The 18,715-nt window shown below is 43.2% G+C and overlaps 1 protein-coding gene across 2 annotated transcripts in view; it reads right to left on the bottom strand.

Moving 5' to 3' along the window:
• Nucleotides 1-17,983, bottom strand: part of ATP9A (ATPase phospholipid transporting 9A (putative)) — a 61,137-nt gene extending 43,154 nt beyond the window's left edge. Inside the window, exons 1-4 of one of the 2 annotated variants that reach the window (XM_082773558.1) lie at nucleotides 17,884-17,983; nucleotides 8,981-9,125; nucleotides 8,084-8,197; nucleotides 4,578-4,686 (exon numbers count right to left, since the gene is read on the bottom strand). In XM_082773558.1, the coding sequence (XP_082629684.1) occupies nucleotides 4,578-4,686; nucleotides 8,084-8,197; nucleotides 8,981-9,125; nucleotides 17,884-17,951 (436 nt within the window). In that variant the 5' untranslated portion in view covers nucleotides 17,952-17,983. Of the gene's footprint in view, nucleotides 1-4,577; nucleotides 4,687-8,083; nucleotides 8,198-8,980; nucleotides 9,126-17,883 lie in introns of those variants that run through there. The other variant, XM_082773559.1, reaches the window with a different exon arrangement.
• Between the last annotated feature and the right edge of the window lie 732 nt (nucleotides 17,984-18,715).

Raw genomic sequence — 18,715 nt, 5'->3', positions numbered from 1 at the left:
GTTACAATGCCATTATTTCCTATTGTTATGCACGTAAAGGGCTTTGTGAATCACTATTCTGAAAACAATGTTAGCTGCTCCAAACTTTTTTCCATTAAAAAAAAAAAAAAAAAAAAAAAAAAAAAAGCAACCGGAGGAGATCTGCCTTGTATCGATAACCCTCAATTATCCTCCCAACCTCAGCTAGTTTTAGGTAGAGGAAAGAGAGGACCATTTGAACCAATATGCATTTTTATAACTCTTGTACACACGAGATGCCCTTTTCAGGCAGCAAATCTAGTTCTACTTTTCCAGCCCTACTCCTGGACTCTCGTGGATGACATCTCTGCAGCATGTACCATATGTCCCACTAAGAAGGCTCAGGACCAGATGTTTCCTTTGACTCAGGACTCCCATAAAGCAACTTACTTGAATTAGTTTTATTTTGATCTTGGGAATTCTGTAATTCCTTTTTCTTTCTGTGGGGAAACTAGCTCCTAAACATTAGATGTTTTCTCACACATGTTTAAGAAACTAGCTAATAACACAACTGCTTCATTTCCCAATATTGCTCTACTATTAAAATATTTTTGTAATAATAAATTACTGCTTTTATAAATGCATCTAGAAGTGCTTTCTTCCACACACACCTAGGTGTATTTAGCATTTACATTGTTTCCAGTTTGTATTTTCAGAAGCTAATCAGAATAAAGTCAGTGGTTAACAATTATTTTTTTTTTAAATAAAAGTTTTTATCTCTTATGTTAAATAAAATCAGTTCGTAAAATTTGCTTGGCACTTGTTTCATTCTTTGCTATGTTCTGAAGATTTATTTTGTTTTATTTGGGTAATGGATAGAAAGGGAGACAATATAGTGTAAGTACTTTGTTCCAACTTCATCTATGGCCTTTGGAATTACCACAAAATTTGCAGTGTGAGGGATATAATAAAGCAGATTATTTAAAGTATTAAATGTATTAGCCAGGAGAGAAACCTTCTTCTACCGTGTGAGTACTAAAGTCAAGCTCTCACAATAAATATGCGCAGCTTCTAAGGCATGGTTCAAAATACTTCATTTGGAATTAAAGATTAAGCCACCAGCTTATTAAAACAAGTCAAATACATATGAAAAAACAAAAGGGTGTTCTGGATGTGCTGCAACAAACTTTTGGCTTTTGCAGCTTTATGCTGTATAAACTGTGGAGCAGGACTCAGAGGGTTTGGGAAAATATTGTTTTTATATGGCCGGTAAATGCCAATGATCTGTATCTTAAGTAGCACCCCTCAGTAGGAGGTCTCTTCCCATTGCTTTCTGTAGAGTTTCTCTCTATTATGCAGTGTTACCCGGGGAGGGGGAGTGAGAGAGAAGAAAAACAAACCAAGAATTTGCAAGCACAGTTCTAGCTTTCTATCAAGCAGAAAGTCAGCACACAGACTTTTGAACACAAGGAGGCTTGTAGGTTTATGAATAGGGGATTGAAATTTGATTATTTTTTATTACAATCCAAACAGCTGTCTTTTAAATAAAGAGCTTTCTATTAAAAAAAACTTCTGGTTTCAACATTTTGGAACATAAATGGATCATAATGGTAGAAAGAGAAGAAAGGTTCAGGGTGCTTTTTTTTTTTTTTTTTATTTCTCCTTATGATGTTATGTAAAATAAATGAACACAGAAAATACCTGCTGGCTCTACATCACACTGGACTCCAAAAACACTAGAGTCACTGGAATTTCGCAACTATATTCAAAATAAAATGTTATCCAAAGAGGATTCTTCCTTCTCTACAAAGAAAGCAGCTGAGTGAAGCTTACAAAGCTGAGCAGGAATTGTGCATCACAAAGCCCCATGCACAGGAGCGATGCTGTGCACCAGAGGCAGCTCCAAGCAGTGGGGTGCAGGTTGGCAGCAGGGCTGGAGGGCCCTGCCCCAGGGCTCGGCATGGGCAAGCACACCCAGGGGAAACTGAGGATCCCGATCCAGGAAGGCACTCATATCTGTGTTTACCTCCGGCCTTATTCAAAACAGCCTATAAGCTTGTGCTTAAGTCCCCCTGCCTTCATTTAGAGCAGAGAATGTATTTACAGCCCTGAGGTTGCGGTGGGAGGCTGAGGTTGAGGACTGGAAAACTATTCTCCAGTCACCTTAATGGCAGCTTAGTGCAATTACTCAGGGGAAATAAAAATAGCTTGGAGAAAGCTACAGCGATCCATTAGATCCATTATAGCCAATCTCCAAGAACAGCAGTGCTCAGCATCAAGCCTCACCTAATCTCTCCCCTCCTAAGCACTGGCTTTAGAGGTGAAACTATTGTGAGGCTTAGCCCAGCCAGCAACATTTCAGAGAGCTTTTGTGCACCCTTCTGCACTGCCCCTTTTCAGTACAGGGCTGTGCCAACCTCCTGAAGCATGAACTGTGCCATGCAAAAAAAAAGGGGACTGAGTCCTACCTGGAGTTTTGTCAGCTGCACTGAAAATTAATGGTTACATTCAGCTGCTCTCAACTTACCCTAACTTTGGTACTAACTGCTTTTACTTCTGACCCAATGCAGCTCTTGCTCCAAAGCTTGCCTATATTTTCGTCTGTTCTAATAGGCACAAGCACACAAAAATTAACCACCTATCCACCGCTCAACCATGCTACTCCCTTGTTCATAGATGATTCTCAGAGGTGCTAAGGTTTTAATCAGTGAAAAAGTGGAGGCTCAGATCTGAAAAGCTTGACTACTGGCAGACACTGGATTCCGTGAGAGACAGAAAGTGGCTTTGCTCCCCAAGCCACTAAGCAATCAGAAATAATTTTATGTATTTTTCCTACTCTAGGCTATACTGCTAGCGTCTCATTACTGTTTCTACACCGAATGTGTGTTAAAAACAAAGTGGCTTAAGATTTTCAGCCAGTGCCCAGCTGCCAATCCTCCTTGGTTTCTTTCACAAAATTAGAGAAGTTAAAGGACTGGGGGGAGGGAAATCATTCATGGGAAACGTAATAGCAATATGAAAAGAACTAAAGGAGAGGTCAGGCCCCTTATAGATCACTGAATAGAATCCAGAAGGCAACTCTTTTATATTTTCAAATAGACATAGTACACCCCTCTTGGATGGGGCTTTTGTTGGTTGCCAAGCATTTTAAGTGTTGTAGTAAGAACATGTTATTAAAGGGGGATTTAATATTCAGAAACTCAAATTCCCTAGTTTGGAGTTGTCTCATAATTCCTGGCATGTGAAATATATACAGCCTTAAGCAATTATGCTTAAAAAGCAGGCTTATTCTTAAACACGCAAGTGTTGAAAGCAGCATAGTTTTAATACACCTAGTTCACTGCATCTTAATTCAGGGTTATAAACTTCTATAACAAAGAAACCAGAAATGAAAAAAAAAAAAAGTTGCTTAAATTCAGTTCATTCCCTTTTTAAAAACAAAACCCTGGCCTCACTGACATTGTCATGGTATTAGCAGCAACTCCATAGTGAGGCAGCATTCAATTTTTCAAATGAGAATTTAAATGTCTTTGTTAGGTGCTACCAAGTTGTAAACAATGGCCAGAGCCAGTGAGCAGATACAGCTGATCTGCAGTCTGGGGACTCTGAATTCCTCACTGCTGGAGGAAGTGGCTAAAGAAGATGCATACAAAAATACCTGAGAAGATATTACCAATACTAAGGAGCTACCTCAGTTGCTGCTAACAGAAACACACAGAAGATGTAGTAACAGTACACATGCACAAACTCTTTTAGCATTATGCAAGTCCCTCTTTAGGTACAGCCCAGAAAGAACTATGAAACTCAACTGGTATTGCATGTTCAGTAAGGGACATAACGTGTCAGCATGTCAAGTAAGTTGCCCTAAATATAACACATGCACTTACAAGCTCCATTCCAAGCATCCTCAGTATGGAGTACTTGTACTTAACTATGGTTTGCAGTACCTGTGCTGAAAGGGCTTCCCACATAAGACACTGGGACACAGCTCACTTTCACCCCTCATTAGCTGAATCTTCTTTTGCATAAGCATCTTCTGACAATTTCACAGTTCAATTTTTTAGTAAAGTACTTTTGCAAGTAATCTGACGATGTAGATCCTTCTCTCATTTTTAGGCATAAATTTGTTGTTTCCCTTAAGGAATATGAAGTGCTACTTTATAGGAATCCTCTGTATATCTGTTTCTCTTCCCCACATGGTGACCAAGCAAAAACACGAGAGGAAAGACATTGATACCAAAACAGAAAGGAAAACAGAAAAAAAAAAGTCCAAACAACATATCTATTATAGCCCCACTTGTTTTCTTCCTACTGTGGTGTTTGCCTCTCCTGCCTTCACCCCTGCACCCTTATGGAGTGCTTCCCTCACGTCACAGCTCTACAGAAGGGAAAACATCAGCTGCTTGGCAATCCTCCCTGCCCAGGGCTGGCTGCGGTGAGCCCCCCACACTGCAAGATGATGCTGGGCAGTTACCTGAAACAAGTAAGCAGTGCAGCAGCCCTGTGCCTCCCCAGGAAAGCCCCCAAAGCCCAGCGCCCGCTGCCACCCAGCCCCGGCCAGCCCCAGCAGCATGCGACCAAGCAGCAAGCCCCGGCCGTGCTGGAGCCACAGAGCCGACCTCTTGCTGTGAGCTTGCTGTAGATCTGCGAGTTCACTTCCTTGTCGCGCATGTAACATCTGATCTCCTCTGCGGCCTCTCGGATGACGGTAACAGCAAGCACAAATCCCTGAAAAGCGCACGGGGGGGAAGAGAATGGATGAAAGGGCCAGGAAAACACACATCTGCCTCTAATAAGAGCAATGCATGATATTTATCAGCACCAATGTCAACAATCTGCATTTCCTTATCCTATTTTCTCTTGCTAAATCATTACAGTGATAGGTGGTGCTGTCCAGGACTCCTAACAGCAAATGCACGCTAGACCTGCCACTTAAGAAAAACGCAGCTGTGCTTTTCACCTTTACCGTGATGACCTGCTAGCATTTCCCAAGCCAATCTTTGTGCTTCTTTTTAAGCGTGAAAATATTTCATTTCACTTCACAGGTGAGTAACCACAACTGAAGGAGGTTACACAAGTCCAGTATAAGACTGAATCCCTCAAATCTCAGTTCTCTTTCCAAAATAAAACAATTACAGTTAATTTACCTAATTTGGCAAGTTTTTCATATGCTTATATAATCTACATAAATATTTAACATATCCCAGATTTTTACATATATATAAACATATATACACACATGCACATATATAATGTGTCTGTACATTCCTGTGTATGTATTCATACTGGTAAACTGCGTGCGTGTATAAGCACCTTAAACACACCGAGATGGAACACTCATTGTATAATTACCTATTTAGCTGATTAGGGATTTAGTCCTAGTTTTCTGTGGATGACTTCTGCGGAAGTCATTTCCTCATGTCACAAGGAAAATGCACACATCACTCCCTTCACTATAAAAAAATCAACTTAATGCAAAATAATTCTTTATGAGACTAGTAGCATTAAGTTATTTTTATTAGATACTGTTCAGCTTGGACTCACTAAAAAGTGAAAACACATCTGTACAGAAGAAATATAAACTTTTTACAGCCTGTATTATACAAAATTGCAACCATGAACTCATTATCTGTCAATAGCATGTGTGTTGCTCTTTTAATAATATTTGAGAAAATGTTTGTAAACATCAAACTATGCAAACAGAAGATTTGGCCAATGGGTTGGAATTTCCAACTTTAACTTCATTTTTAGAAAGAACAGCTGTGCACACACCTCCAAAAAAAGTTGTGTATAGGTTTTTAAGTCAGGCACAAAGAACTTGTGACCCTGAACACCACAACCATTTCAGGAAAGCCTCGCTGCATATCGTTGCTAACAACACTACCCAAAACAGTAAGAATTCAAATTCTCACTTTTTTTTATTTTTAAATAAAAGAGAACAATGAAGAATGACCTGAAAGCTACTGAGAGTTCAAGAGAGCAGTTTCTGTAATTAATAAAGGGGCTGAGACACACTTCACCTGCTCGTACAGTCCTATAATAAAACTAAACTTCATTAGTCTTAGTATATTCATAGTGTCAAAATCCTTTTTTTTTTTTTCTGACCAAGATCAGAGAAAAATACAGTTAATTGTGAAACGTGATGCTGTATTTTTTGGCACTTTTTAAAAATGCAGAAACAAATAAGGAAGATCTAAGCATGCAAATGACCCTTCAAAAAGGCTTTATATTTGTCTTAACTATATCTCTTTCCCTAATGGTCTTAAAATGAAATTTAAATATTATTCCCCTAGCCTTTCAGCTTCATCCATAGCCTTTGAAGAGCATGTATGCGTTTGGGAACAGACAATATTTATCAACTGGGACGGAAAGTTCCTACAACAAATATAAGACAACATTTCTGCCATACAAAGAACAATAAGGATCACATGTGTAATAAGTCAGATTTTTCTGCAAACCTGCCTGGTTTCCTTAACAAGAACTGCATGTGGAGAGTCACAAGGAAGGCATTTAATTATTTTTTTTTAATGCAGGTATTCAGTGCTGCTTTCACAAACACTGAAACTCAGAAGCCAAGAATTCAGTCTTTTCAAAGAAGCATTTCACCCTACAGTTCAGTAGCACCAGCATGTCAGCTGCACCACCATAGTAGTTCTCTCATTATGGTAAGCAACAAATTGAGAAAATGAGCATTTCTCTTCCACGTGTAAACTGCATTTGTGTGCTTACCTAGAAATTCCTATTTTTTTAATTATTTTTTTATTTTTAAAAAAAAAAAAAGCATTGGCTATTTTCAGCTTATGTTTTAGCTACTTAAAGAGTCTTCGAATAATAACCTCAAAATATTCCCACATGTTCAGTCTCACTATGCCATCACATATGTCATCCTATCCCCAGAACTCATACTAGCAGCCAGTAATGAACAAAGACCTTTCTTATGCTGCTTTCTGGCAACTCATATGCCAAACCCTAATTGCTCACCTGGCACAGACAATTTGCAGCTGCCTATACAAAACCCAGAAAGGGAGCTCCTGTGTACTTTATTTATAGGACAGGATCTTGGGAAAGTCGTGTTGAATTCATACTGCAAATAAAATTCTAAGCACATGCTTGAGAGAGAATTCAGTGAGCTCCAGGCCTTGATACAAACAGTTCTAGAAGCAATGTCCTGAAGTTGCCCTTTTACTTCTTTCTGACTTGTGCCAGGGATTTCAATCTATTGGAAGTCTGAAAGGCAAGAAAATTTTTCTTTGCCCCTCCTCACCCTGACTCAGTTGAGCCATGGATTTTTACCACCACCATTTCACAAAAGAGCAAACAAGTAGTGCCTTAAAACACTCTGCTTTTATAATCAACTTCCAGTTGATTTTATATCATTTCTTTAAAGTAAAAAAGATGCCTATCCTTGGAGGTTTTCAAAACTCAGCTAGATGAGTTAAGCCAACTTAAGTTTAAAGATAGCCCTGCTTTGAGCAGGCAGTTGGACTAGACGTCTCTGAATCAAAATTGTTCTATAACACTATAAGGCTGAAGTGCAGCAAAAAGATATTTACATAAAGAAACAAATAGTAGTTTAACTAGAATAAAAGCTGAAGAAAAAAAAAATACAGCTACCTATACTTAAGCATTTACACAGTTTTCATTGGCTCATACAGTACATTTTAGAAATCTAACAAGCCCACAGAACTATTCCTCATTACATCCTTTGACAGCACTGGAGTTTGTGCTTTAAAGCTGATTATTACTGATTTCCTCTGAACGCAAGTGAAACATATAGCTATCAAAAGAAAAGGGTAAATGGTTGCAGGAAGGAAAGAGTATCTGCACCTTGAGGAAGTATGAGGCTGTACAAGTATGTTTATATATATATTTTTATATGGCTTTTATATGAAAGAGACAACAAACAAGGTGAAGGCATAGTCCTCTCTCAACCTGGTCCTACCTTTACAAAATGAAGTTTAAAGCCAAAACAGGCATCTATCCTACAATATGTACAAGAAAATCCTGGAAGAGTAAGCTCACAACATGATTTGAAGTGTAGACTTACACCCTAGAAAAAATGCAGCAAAAGAAATTGAGTCAAACACTGAAACTTTCTGGAATAAATAAACCTTAAATTACCTACCAGAGGAACCCAGTATGTGTAAAGCGCACCAAGCCTCATTTCAACGACAAATTGAGAGCAGGCCAACAGCAAGAAGTAAAGGTTGAAGAAGTATTTGAACTGGTTAAATAACACCTTAAAAAAAAAAAAAAAAAAAAGGAGGAAATAAGACATTAATGGAGTTCAGAAGTTACCCAAATTGAACCAACAATCTGAAACATTTTTGCTTGCTCCTCTAGTGTCTAAATGCTCACTTACAGTAGTCTGAAAATTCATTGCTAAAGGTCAACTTACTCTGCCTGTTGGATAACACTTCCACATAACTGGGCCTAAACCTTTAACACAAATAAATCATTTTGCTTTGAATTTAAACTTTTAACAATCCCCACTCTGCAAAGGGATGCTCACAATAAACAGGAACATAACCAGCTACAGGATTTTGTTTGCAAAATCACACTGTAGACATTAGAGGAACCCAGATAACTCAGAAGACTTGACAGTGGTTCATTTTCTTACCCAACCAGTCAGTGACTGACTTCTGATTATAAAATCAGAGGGCACCTGACTTGTTTCTCCTGCTGCCCCCAGAAGAATGCATAGGATGGATAATTCAGCCGCTCCTCCCAGGAAGAGTGGACACCAAGGAGCTGCTGCCCATCCCATGAACCCAGGCCCCTCTCTCAGCAGCAGCAGGGCCTTGTTGCAGGGATAGAAGTGAAGTCCTCCTCACCACTTCATCCCACCAGGCGTGGGTCTGTCCTGCTGCAGCTGCCTGCAGCCTTTGCAGGAGGCCCACCAAATGCAACGTGAACATTGTTCATTTCCTCCAGCTCCAGGTTCTGCACTTCCCTTCTGCAGAAGCGCTGAAATCGGGCACTGCATTGGGGTGGGATGAGAAGCAACTTTCTTCACACTTACCCCAGGGAGAAACGTAAAAAAGTTGTATTTCTGATTGTTGATAACATTGCGAGGGTATCGCTGGTCTCTCTTCTCTGGATGGCCAAGCCAAACCGTACGAGGCCTTGGGTCTCTTCTCCCGCAGCATCTTAGGCATTCGCAACACCTATGGGAGGAACGTCTAACTTTAAATCAAGAAGTAAATCTTTAATCCTGACTTGCACACACACACCCCAGACCCCCTCCACCAGCTGGGAAGAACATCTGAGGATTGCTCCTTGATCCACCACCAGCCACCTCTCATCTGCCAGGTATCCACCATGTTACGAGCATCTTCAAACCAAGAGCTTGACTCCTTGCCAGCCGGAGGCCTTGCAGACCTGCCTCACAGCTCACTGGGCCACGAGCCAACACCTCAGGCAGGGCAGGTGCCGGTACTGAAACAAAACACGGCCACAGAGCCACGCAGGTCCCAGCGCCATGCTCACTGTTCAAAATGGCAGCACTACAACCTCCCAAACCCCGAAAGAGTCATTGTTCTGTTGTCACTGTTTCACACTGAAAGCCAATCTCTTCCTGATCCCTCTTGTTTTTTTTTTTCCTGTCTATTTAAAAGTAGTCCTGTTGGATTTCATAGACATTTGGAAAGGCTACTACCAGCCAAACTGCGAACTAATTGCTTCAGAGCTCTTGCAAAAAGTCTTTCCAGAAAACACTGCTAAGATCTGTCTTGGTTCACGGCACTCTAATACAGAATTTTAGCTAAATACACATCTAACTAAATGAAAAAGTAAAGAACTATTTAAGCAAGAACACAAAGTATTCAGCTCTTGAAGTTATTGTCTTGCCAGATAGATGCACGCAGCATGAGGAACAGTTTACAATTTACCACACAGAATGTGGTTTTCTACGAGAATAGCTTTTTGTTTGTTTGTCCATAACTGCTGGATACAAATAGAGAAAGAAATGTTATCAGTTAAATAATTTCCTTCAGTCTATAGGGTAATAAAAGTCAACTTTGCTTCCAGATGTAAAGAACATGTTCCCTCGTGTTTCATACACAGGTATTAACCTCACAAGGCTGACTTGCAGGAGAATTTCCTCGCAAGCTTTTAAAACCATACAAAAGATGTATTTTTTTCCATAATCAAAGTCCATTAACATTTTTCCGTTTCAGGAAGAGTAGCAGACGAGCCCTGAAGAGGTGGGCTCTCTAGCCTGGCCAACCTAGGCCATCTGCATAGAGCTGCCAGCAGACATAGGAAGGACACTTTTCTCACTCAAGCAGCTCTCAGACACATGCAGATAGGACTGCAGAGCACTACATAGCATGCATACTGGTGCTGGGAAATCACAAATTTTGGATGGTGCTGAATAGTTGCTTACCAGCTCCAGGTAAGCGAAACCCTCAATACCTGAGGACTTCACAAACTGTTCATTTGTTGAAGAGAAAATGCAGGAAAATCTGACAAAAATAAACAAACAGCTCAAAAAACTAATAGTAACGATCACCTAGATCAAATTACTGGAATAAAATAATTGGAGATGCTTTGATGTTTGAGTATCTAGAAGAGGCATCTGACTTCCTATGGACTTGCAGCACCATTGCTGCCATCTCTGCTTACCTTTAGCAGGGACATTGCCTAGAATTTGTAATATTTCTCTGTGGACTTCCACCCCTGACAATCTGTAGTACCATAACAGGTAGTACCATAAAAAAGTAAGAAACACCAGTAGCCTAAATATAGCCCACTTCTGAAAGTTACACTTGCTCCTGAAGCTATTGATTTTTGTCAAATCCACAAACTTTTTCCTTGTTAAGAAAACTAAAGAGAAAATCCTTCTTCCCCACATGACTGTGTATAATACCCACACCAGAAAAGCTGTCACCAACACAGGACAAACAGTAAAGCTGATGTTAAACACTCCAATTCACAAACTCTACGCCAGCAATATATTTTAGTAGCTTGGTAACTTTTAATTGCAGTTCCCTTTTGTGTTTGCAAATAAAGAGCTAAAACAAACAGTCGCTTTAAGAGTAACTTGTATTCCAATTTTAAATGAAAATAGTGAAAATGGTTGTGTTTGGATTGCAATAGAAAACTGATATGCTCTATAGAAAAAACTTATTTTGCCTTTTTTCATGATGGAGAAAACCACAGAAGATTAGCCTTGATTTCATGTTTTAACTACTGTGAATTTAGAATGACCCCTATGATAAAGCTCCAAACAAGGGGCTTTGCCCAAGGGAGCAAACCTGGTGTTCACACACCCGGTTTCATCAGACGTGCTTCCCAGCTACAGAGGGAGTTGCTCAGCCCTTCCAGTCAGACATCTGAAACCAGTTACCTTTGTTTATTTTTTAGGTTGGGCCTCTTGTCAGGATCCTACTGAACAGCAGAAAGAGCTAGGTACCTATATTGTAATATTCACTATAGGATAAGGCTTTGGCAGGGTACTTCTATAGTTTAACAGATAATTTACTTGTGCTGTTAATTTCTACAATGTAACATTCATCTGTAAACTCAAAAAAAAAAAATCTAAATATTAGGGCAGATTTTCAAGCCAATATCTAAGACTCCAAAGCAGACTTCCAGACATTTTAAAAAGTTCTATGACTTATCAGCCTATTTCATCATGAATGTAAAATAAAATGGCAAATGAACCCACAAACTAAACAGAACGTTTTACCTTTAAAAGAATGTGCTCCACACAGCTGTTTACATACAATTCCAATGCTCCTAATCTTTTCCAAATAACTATGGATTCAATACTTTGAGAACTAACACCTAGCATTGCAAAACTGCTTACAGTTGTGCTTTCCCAAATGAGACGGCAGCCAAGACTGACAGCACCTGTGAAGGTATGGAAGTACAAAGCAATTTCACAGAAGTGAAATAACCCAAAATTTAGCACATGTTCTGCAATCAAAGCCATGACCTCTCACAGCATTCCCACCACAGAAAAACCTGTTGCTGGAGGAATTTTAATTTCCAAATGATGTGTTACTATAAGGTTTGAGAATCAGTCTAAAAATAACGCAGTTCTAAGTGTAAACAAGAAAGGGCATGGGAGAATCTGCTGTGTAAAGTAACAGTTTTGTGAAATTACTCCCTGGCTAGAGTCACAGTTTTCACAACCTCCTGAATTACAGGGAAAGCAAACCGAAAACATAATTAGACAAACAAAAGAAAAACTTCCTGCCTAACAAGTTTCTGAAGGCGATTATCAGTAGTATCAATGCTCCAGCAAAGAATATCCAGCATTTCTACCACAAAATCTTCTTTGTAGCCTTTTAACACATGGTTTCTTTGCAACATAAAGTAATTTGTCAAAAAAAAAAAAAAAAAAATCCAGCCAATGGAACACAATACTACAACCAGCAATAACAAAGTCGCATGTTGCAACAACTGCAGGGAGGTTTATCAGCAAGCCCAGGAATCCCGCTACGTCACTGCCTCACAGCCTCTTCCAGGGCACGCAGTGCTGAGCTGGGAACTCGCGCACCCGCAGCTGAAAACCCTGGCAGTACAAATGCTGATCTTTATCTCATATATTAAAGAAGATCCCCAAAGATAAATATGTTTTCATTTTTTTAAAATGAAAGCATGTTGTCAACCCCAGTGCTGGCATTTAACTTTTGCCTATTCCCTGACCTTGTTTTCCCCTCTTGTCCCACCAACCGCCTGCATTTTGCCCATGTTTTGCTGAGCGGGCAGAGCAGAAAGCCACAGCCCGAAGCTGGGGCTGGCAGGACCGCTGGTGGTGCCAGCTATCTGCACACTAATTGTGCAAGTGCCAGCCCACAGCCTGTTGCAATGTTAGAAATGGAGCTCTTGGCGAGGATACAGACGTCTCAAGAACAGAACAAGGTGCTCATTCTTACAGACCGATGCTTATCTCCCCAGCCTAAAAGATATTCAAGGGTCATCATTTTATTTATTTTTAACTCTTCGATGATGTCTTAAACTTCATTAACAAAGAATACATATTTAAGCTCATTAGTTCTGACTGAAAACCCTCCATACACCATCTGTGTTCCTTACAAACTGCATTATGCAAACAGGAGTGGCTGCACTGGCAGTTTGTGTTTTAACAGACTAATGGCAGGTTTCATCAACGCACCTAATGTCACATGCAGGCAGGACAATTTCACCCCCCAAACCCTTTTTGTAACATCAGCACGTGTAAAACAAAGTGAATAAACACCAGTTTTCATGGGCACTTTTATTACTGCACTGGGCTGTGTTGGCAGAGCACGTGGGGTGACAGCATAGTGCTCACCCCTGCTGCACCGCTGCTGCGCGTGCACAGCCACCCAAGCAAAAACCCCAAAGCTGCTGAGGGCTTGCACCAGGGAAAAGATGGCCATGCTACGGGTGCACAGTCCTCAATATGAAACTTGGGATACCCACGTGCTTGGATGACAGAACAGGGTTCCTATCCACGAAGCAACTCATACCAAGTGAAAAATGGAAAAAAGATGCAGAAGACTGATGGTGAACTTCCTAACCAACATTTCAGGCAGTCTACTCATACCCCTAAGGAGAAGAAGGGGAAGAGTAAACTTAACCTCAAAAAACAAACAAACAAAAAAAAAGAACACATTGTTTCTGGTGTCCAACTGAATGGATTTGTTAATCAAGTACTCTGGGCACACACAAACAAATACACAAAGGTACTTTCAGATTATCTTGGTACCCCTTTAAATTGGGGCTGTCAGCTTTTCTACCTGGCTTACGTGTTCTTCCTTTTAATAATTTTATTGTCCATGCATAGCTCTGTGATCTGCCATTTCTCTGGACACCATCCCTATTTGGGGGTATCAAGCTTAAGGCCCTATCCTATGAGGGAAGGGGCTGCTCAGGCCATCACGTTACTCCCCAGTTTGTGTTCAGGGCAACATCAGTGTCACCGCAGGAAGCTGGCTGTTTCTCGTAGGAGACAATTATCTGCATTATTAGGAATAATAAAATATTTTTCCAGCAGGAAGTCAAGGGACTATATCCTTGAAAAGAGAGAAAGATTTTATTAAAGAACAGCTTACATCATTCCCTCACTGCTGCTCAGAGATGCTGATAAAATTAGCATGCACTTTCCAGGAATAGGAATCACAAAGTTACAGAAATGTGAGCAATTTCCTATAACAGTTTAGGAATACGCATTTCTAAACATTTCTCCTACTCTGGTTTGCAACTGAGGTATGGGAGAACAGTATTGTAAGAGCTCCCGAAGTGTGGCAAATTAACAAACCACTGCATACCATGAACTTTATAAATGGGTATCTTACAGAAATAACATGAAAAAGAGTATGAAGGCAGCTTATACGGGGAAGTTTATACAGCATCGTGCCATTCACATTCTAAATCACAACTTGAGAAACAGCAAAACACTCTAAAGTCACCAAAATCATTCAAAAGCATCTATTTTTTGATGTGAGCTGCATCCTGAACTTTGAGTCCTATAGGTGATACGGCTTTTAATCTGCACAGGGATCTGAATGAACGTGAGCTGGTAAAGATCAGAAAGGTTTACTGTGTGTTTTACATGGCAGTATATTTGGTTACAAGAATGTATTCTTAGCAATGATGTAAGAAACAGTAATATGACAGATTGACTGTCAGCTGCCCGACTAAAAGCAACTACCAAGAGGCAGTTTGTATTTATAAATGTAGCACGTCTGATAAAGAAATATATTAGGGAAAACATGAAAAATGCTTATGAAAGAAAAAAATAATGAAAAAAGTGCCACATTTTCTTAATACAGTGATGGTTTTGGTCAAATTACTGCTGAAGTTCCTCCATGCATTCAGTCATTCCTACAACAACATTCACATTTCTCAGATGATGCTTCTACGTTTCCCACAGGCAGTGCTGTTAATCCCCTGGCACCTTTAATCCACAAACCCATCTCCTACATTTCATTATTGTAAAAGCATATGAAGAATTATCCATTAATTTAAAAGACAAAAAAAATCAGAGCAGTGCATGACCACCTTGGCTCTTTACACACCTCCACGTTACCCAAGGGGCGGGTGCCCTGTCTCAGGGCATCTCTGCAGCTCCCTCCGACTGCAGGCAGCCAGCCTGGCCCTGCCCTGGCACACCCACACGCAGGCAGGTGGCTGCCAGGAGCTCCCGTCTCTCTCTGTTGACTTTGAAATGGAATTTGCCATTTTAAACAGACCAGGAGAGCCCACAGGCACGTACTGGAAAGCTCCTCCTTCCCCGTCCTTCCCCCCGTGTTTCTGGATCGAGGCCTTTTTCCATTGCAGAGGCAGCGTGAGCACAGCAGTTTGCTGGTTTCAAAAAAAAGCCTCGCAGGATTGTGGACTGAGACCATAAGCTATTTAGGGAAAAACTTGTGTCATGCACTGAACGGAGCATCTGGGGTGCTTCAGGAACTTGCAGCTCACTTCCCGTCAGAGTGCAGCCCCTGAGAAGCTCGGGCTCCCATGCCACAGCACCAGCAGTCCCATTAGTTAATGCTATCCTTCCTTCCTAATTGGCACACACTTCAGAGTGGTTTTCAGAGTGCTGCAAAGCATTTGGATGAATACAGCTGAATTCAAGGAGAACACAGACTACACAGGCTTTGATTGCGGCCAGGAAGACCCACATTAAAGTTATGCTCAGGAACAGATAACCACTACTCCCTCTGGTTTATAAAGCACATGCTTTCTCTCTTTGACACAGATCTCAGCTGTCTGGACCATTATTCATCTCTGCAAGGCTACTGTGGGAGTTCCTCTCTGGCTTCTCTTCAAAGTACGCTAGAGACTGAGGCTGTAATCAAAGCTGTGCTTGGATGACACCTGCCCCTGGCTGCCTATGGGAGAATTAGGCATTTATTTCTGTTTTGCTAACATACACAAGGATTTCTATGAAGCCATTCAGTACAGGAAGAGAAATCTGTTTCCCACTCCAGAAGACCAAGCTGACAAAATCTGCCCAAGAACTTGTCCCCATTGGGGGAAAAATAGACACTCTACAAACTGCAGTTGGGGCTATGTAAAGGTGAAGCCTTTCTAGGCTTGGTTACCACTGGGTTTTCATATGTATAAACGAAAGTGACTTTCAAGTGTCTTTGTGTTTTCCTCAGAGGAAACGGAAGTAAGAAGGTCTTGATTATGGCTTACGGCTCCCAGAACTCCATCCTGGATCTGACCCCAGGACCTTTTCCAGCTTGCTGGCTGATTCCTCCTTCAGTTGCTAACAGTATTTTGGATTTGCCTCACCTCAATGCAATCCACTCTATCATCCAGTGGAATTACGGACCTATCACAGCCTACTGATCAGTAAAACAAGACAGCAGTTCTCAGGATGCAATCACATCCCCAAACAGTTACAGCACCAAATAGAAAACCAAATCCCAGTTACTCAGACTGCTAGTAAGAAAAATCCCACGTTAATCTTCCTTCACAACTTCATGCTGCCAAGATTTCTCACTAGCACAGGAAGCATCACCTCTGTGACTGCTCACCAGGTAAGGTCCATAACCAGTGAACTGCAGCTTAGATCAGATGAGGGTTATTTCGGTCAGACACTGCTAACAGGGGCTTGCTGGAGCTTGGAGCACTTTCTGAAACCAATGATTCAAGAACCTTTGAGAAATTTCTCTGGAGGCTGCCTCCTCTCGCTGATCCCTTTCAATCACATCGCCAAATTGAATGCCACGGTGGCTGCACCTTGTGGAACCTGTCCAGCCATGCATGCTACACAGCAGCTGGGGAATTATTTGCTGCATCACACATACCTCCCAGCTCAGCCTAGGCTGATGTGGCAACATCCGTGCCAGCTAATAGAAACAACGTTGATAACAAGGAATAATTCAAATAATTCAAATAAACTACAGAGAACAACTTCAATTAAAGGAACCCCAATAAAAACCACCAACCAACAAAAAATAAACAATGGAAAAAGTAACAATTTCCTCTTGTTCTGACAGGCGTGATTTCCCTGGAGATTTTGCTTTATTTTCCCATCACTCACATTTAGAAGCACACACGTCCGAGGCCTGCACAGCAATTCCTGACAGCCAGGTAACTCGGCACCCCGCACGCCCTGCTGCGTACAAACCAACCTGTCTGGCAGAGGGGCCATTTCCTACGCAAACAGTGTTCGAGACTCATTCCTCCTATTTAGCTTCCTGGCTGGAAATATCAGTACCACGCTGGGAAGGAAATATCAGTACCAACACCCAGAGGCATCTCCAGGAACACATCCCACATGCGGAACGCTGCAACACCGCCGAGCAGGCACATTGTATTGCTGTCACGGATACAGTTAAAGCCCGTTTAGCCCCAGACCTTTGTCACAGATCCGCAAACACTGTTGCTGGGCCAACGTTATCCCCAGGCAGAGGCCGCGGGCTGGGGCAGCAGCACCATTCCCTCCCCAGCCTCAATTCCCCACCCGGCGGGGATGCAGCGGGGGGACACGGGGACCCCCGGGGGCTCTCGCTGCCGCTCAGCACCGCTTTGTGTCCGGGCTCTGATTGCTGCAGCAGCTCGGGGATGGGGATAGGGATGGGGATGGGGATGGGGATGGGGATGGGATGGGGCTGGGGGCAGGCCGGGCTGCTGCCTCCCCACCCAGGGACCGGCCGCGCTCCCCCGGCCCCAGCAGGAGCCTTCCCTCCGCCGGGCGTGCCGCGGCAATGGCGTCAGCAGCAACCTGTCAGCGCCTCCTCCTCATCCTCCTCATCTTCCTCATCCTCACCTCCTCCTCCGGGCTCGGACCGGGGCGCGGCGCCCCCCAACCCACACCCCGAGCACAGGCTGCGGGCAGAGGGGGGGGGAGGATGAAGGCAGCGGGCAGGAGGAGGATGAGGGCGGGGAGGATGAAGGCAGCGGGCAGGGAGGGATGAAGGCGGGGGGGGGGGTATGAAGGCAGCCCAGCAGCCGCCCCCGGGGTGCGCTCACCCGCCGCGGTGCTTGCTGTCCATCCGCTTCTTCTGCCGGACGGGCTGCAGCGGGATGTTGTCGGTCATGGCCGCGGCCGGCGGGGCGGAGCGGGGCGGGATGCGCTTCCCAGCAGCGCCTCGCTCGGCTCGGCACGGCTCGGCCGGGCTCGGCTCGGCTCGCCGAGGGGCCGGGCTCGCAGCACGCAGGTGCCGCGCCCGCTCCGCCCGCCCCGGTTCGCCCCGCCTCGCCCCCGGCCTCCCCCAGGCCCGGTTCGGCCCGCTCCGGGCCCGGCCTATGCCCGCTGCTTTACGCCGCCCCCCGCCTCGCCCCCTCGGGGTCCCGACCCCCGGCACCGCCGTGCCCGCAGCCGAGGCCCCCCCAGCGGGCAGGGGTGTGGGGGCGCCCCGAGCCTGCGCCCACCTCGCACCCCACTCGTGCAGGGCCCGGGGACTGTCACCCACGCGTAGCAGCGCTCGCTTCTGGGTCCTGACACGGATTTCCTCCGCAAATCCAGGCAGAAATTGTTCCAACGTGTCCGCGCTGTTTGTGACATATTTTTTTTTTTCTGTAAAATCACCTAAATAAACTCTCCGTCATAACTGGGTGTACAAACCAGATTCCAATAAAGCGCTGGACAGCAGCAGCTGAGACTGAAGAGATTTATGTCTGCTTGGCCTGTGTGGGTTTTGTCAGACGGGGACACAGCCACGGGCCTTCCCACAGCTGCTTCGTGTCCCTGCCCCAGCCCAATGGGTCATCTGCCAGCTGCTCCGTCCTCTCCATCTGTCTCACTTCACTCCACCTCTCCCATTTCCACTGCATTTTCTGCCTGCCGTCTCCATATCTTCAC

Source organism: Aythya marila (assembly GCF_965140915.1).
Source record: "Aythya marila genome assembly, chromosome: 16".
Taxonomy (NCBI): domain Eukaryota; kingdom Metazoa; phylum Chordata; class Aves; order Anseriformes; family Anatidae; genus Aythya; species Aythya marila.
The sequence above is the reverse complement of the archived record's forward strand: the minus strand, read 5'-3'. Positions and strand labels throughout refer to the sequence as shown.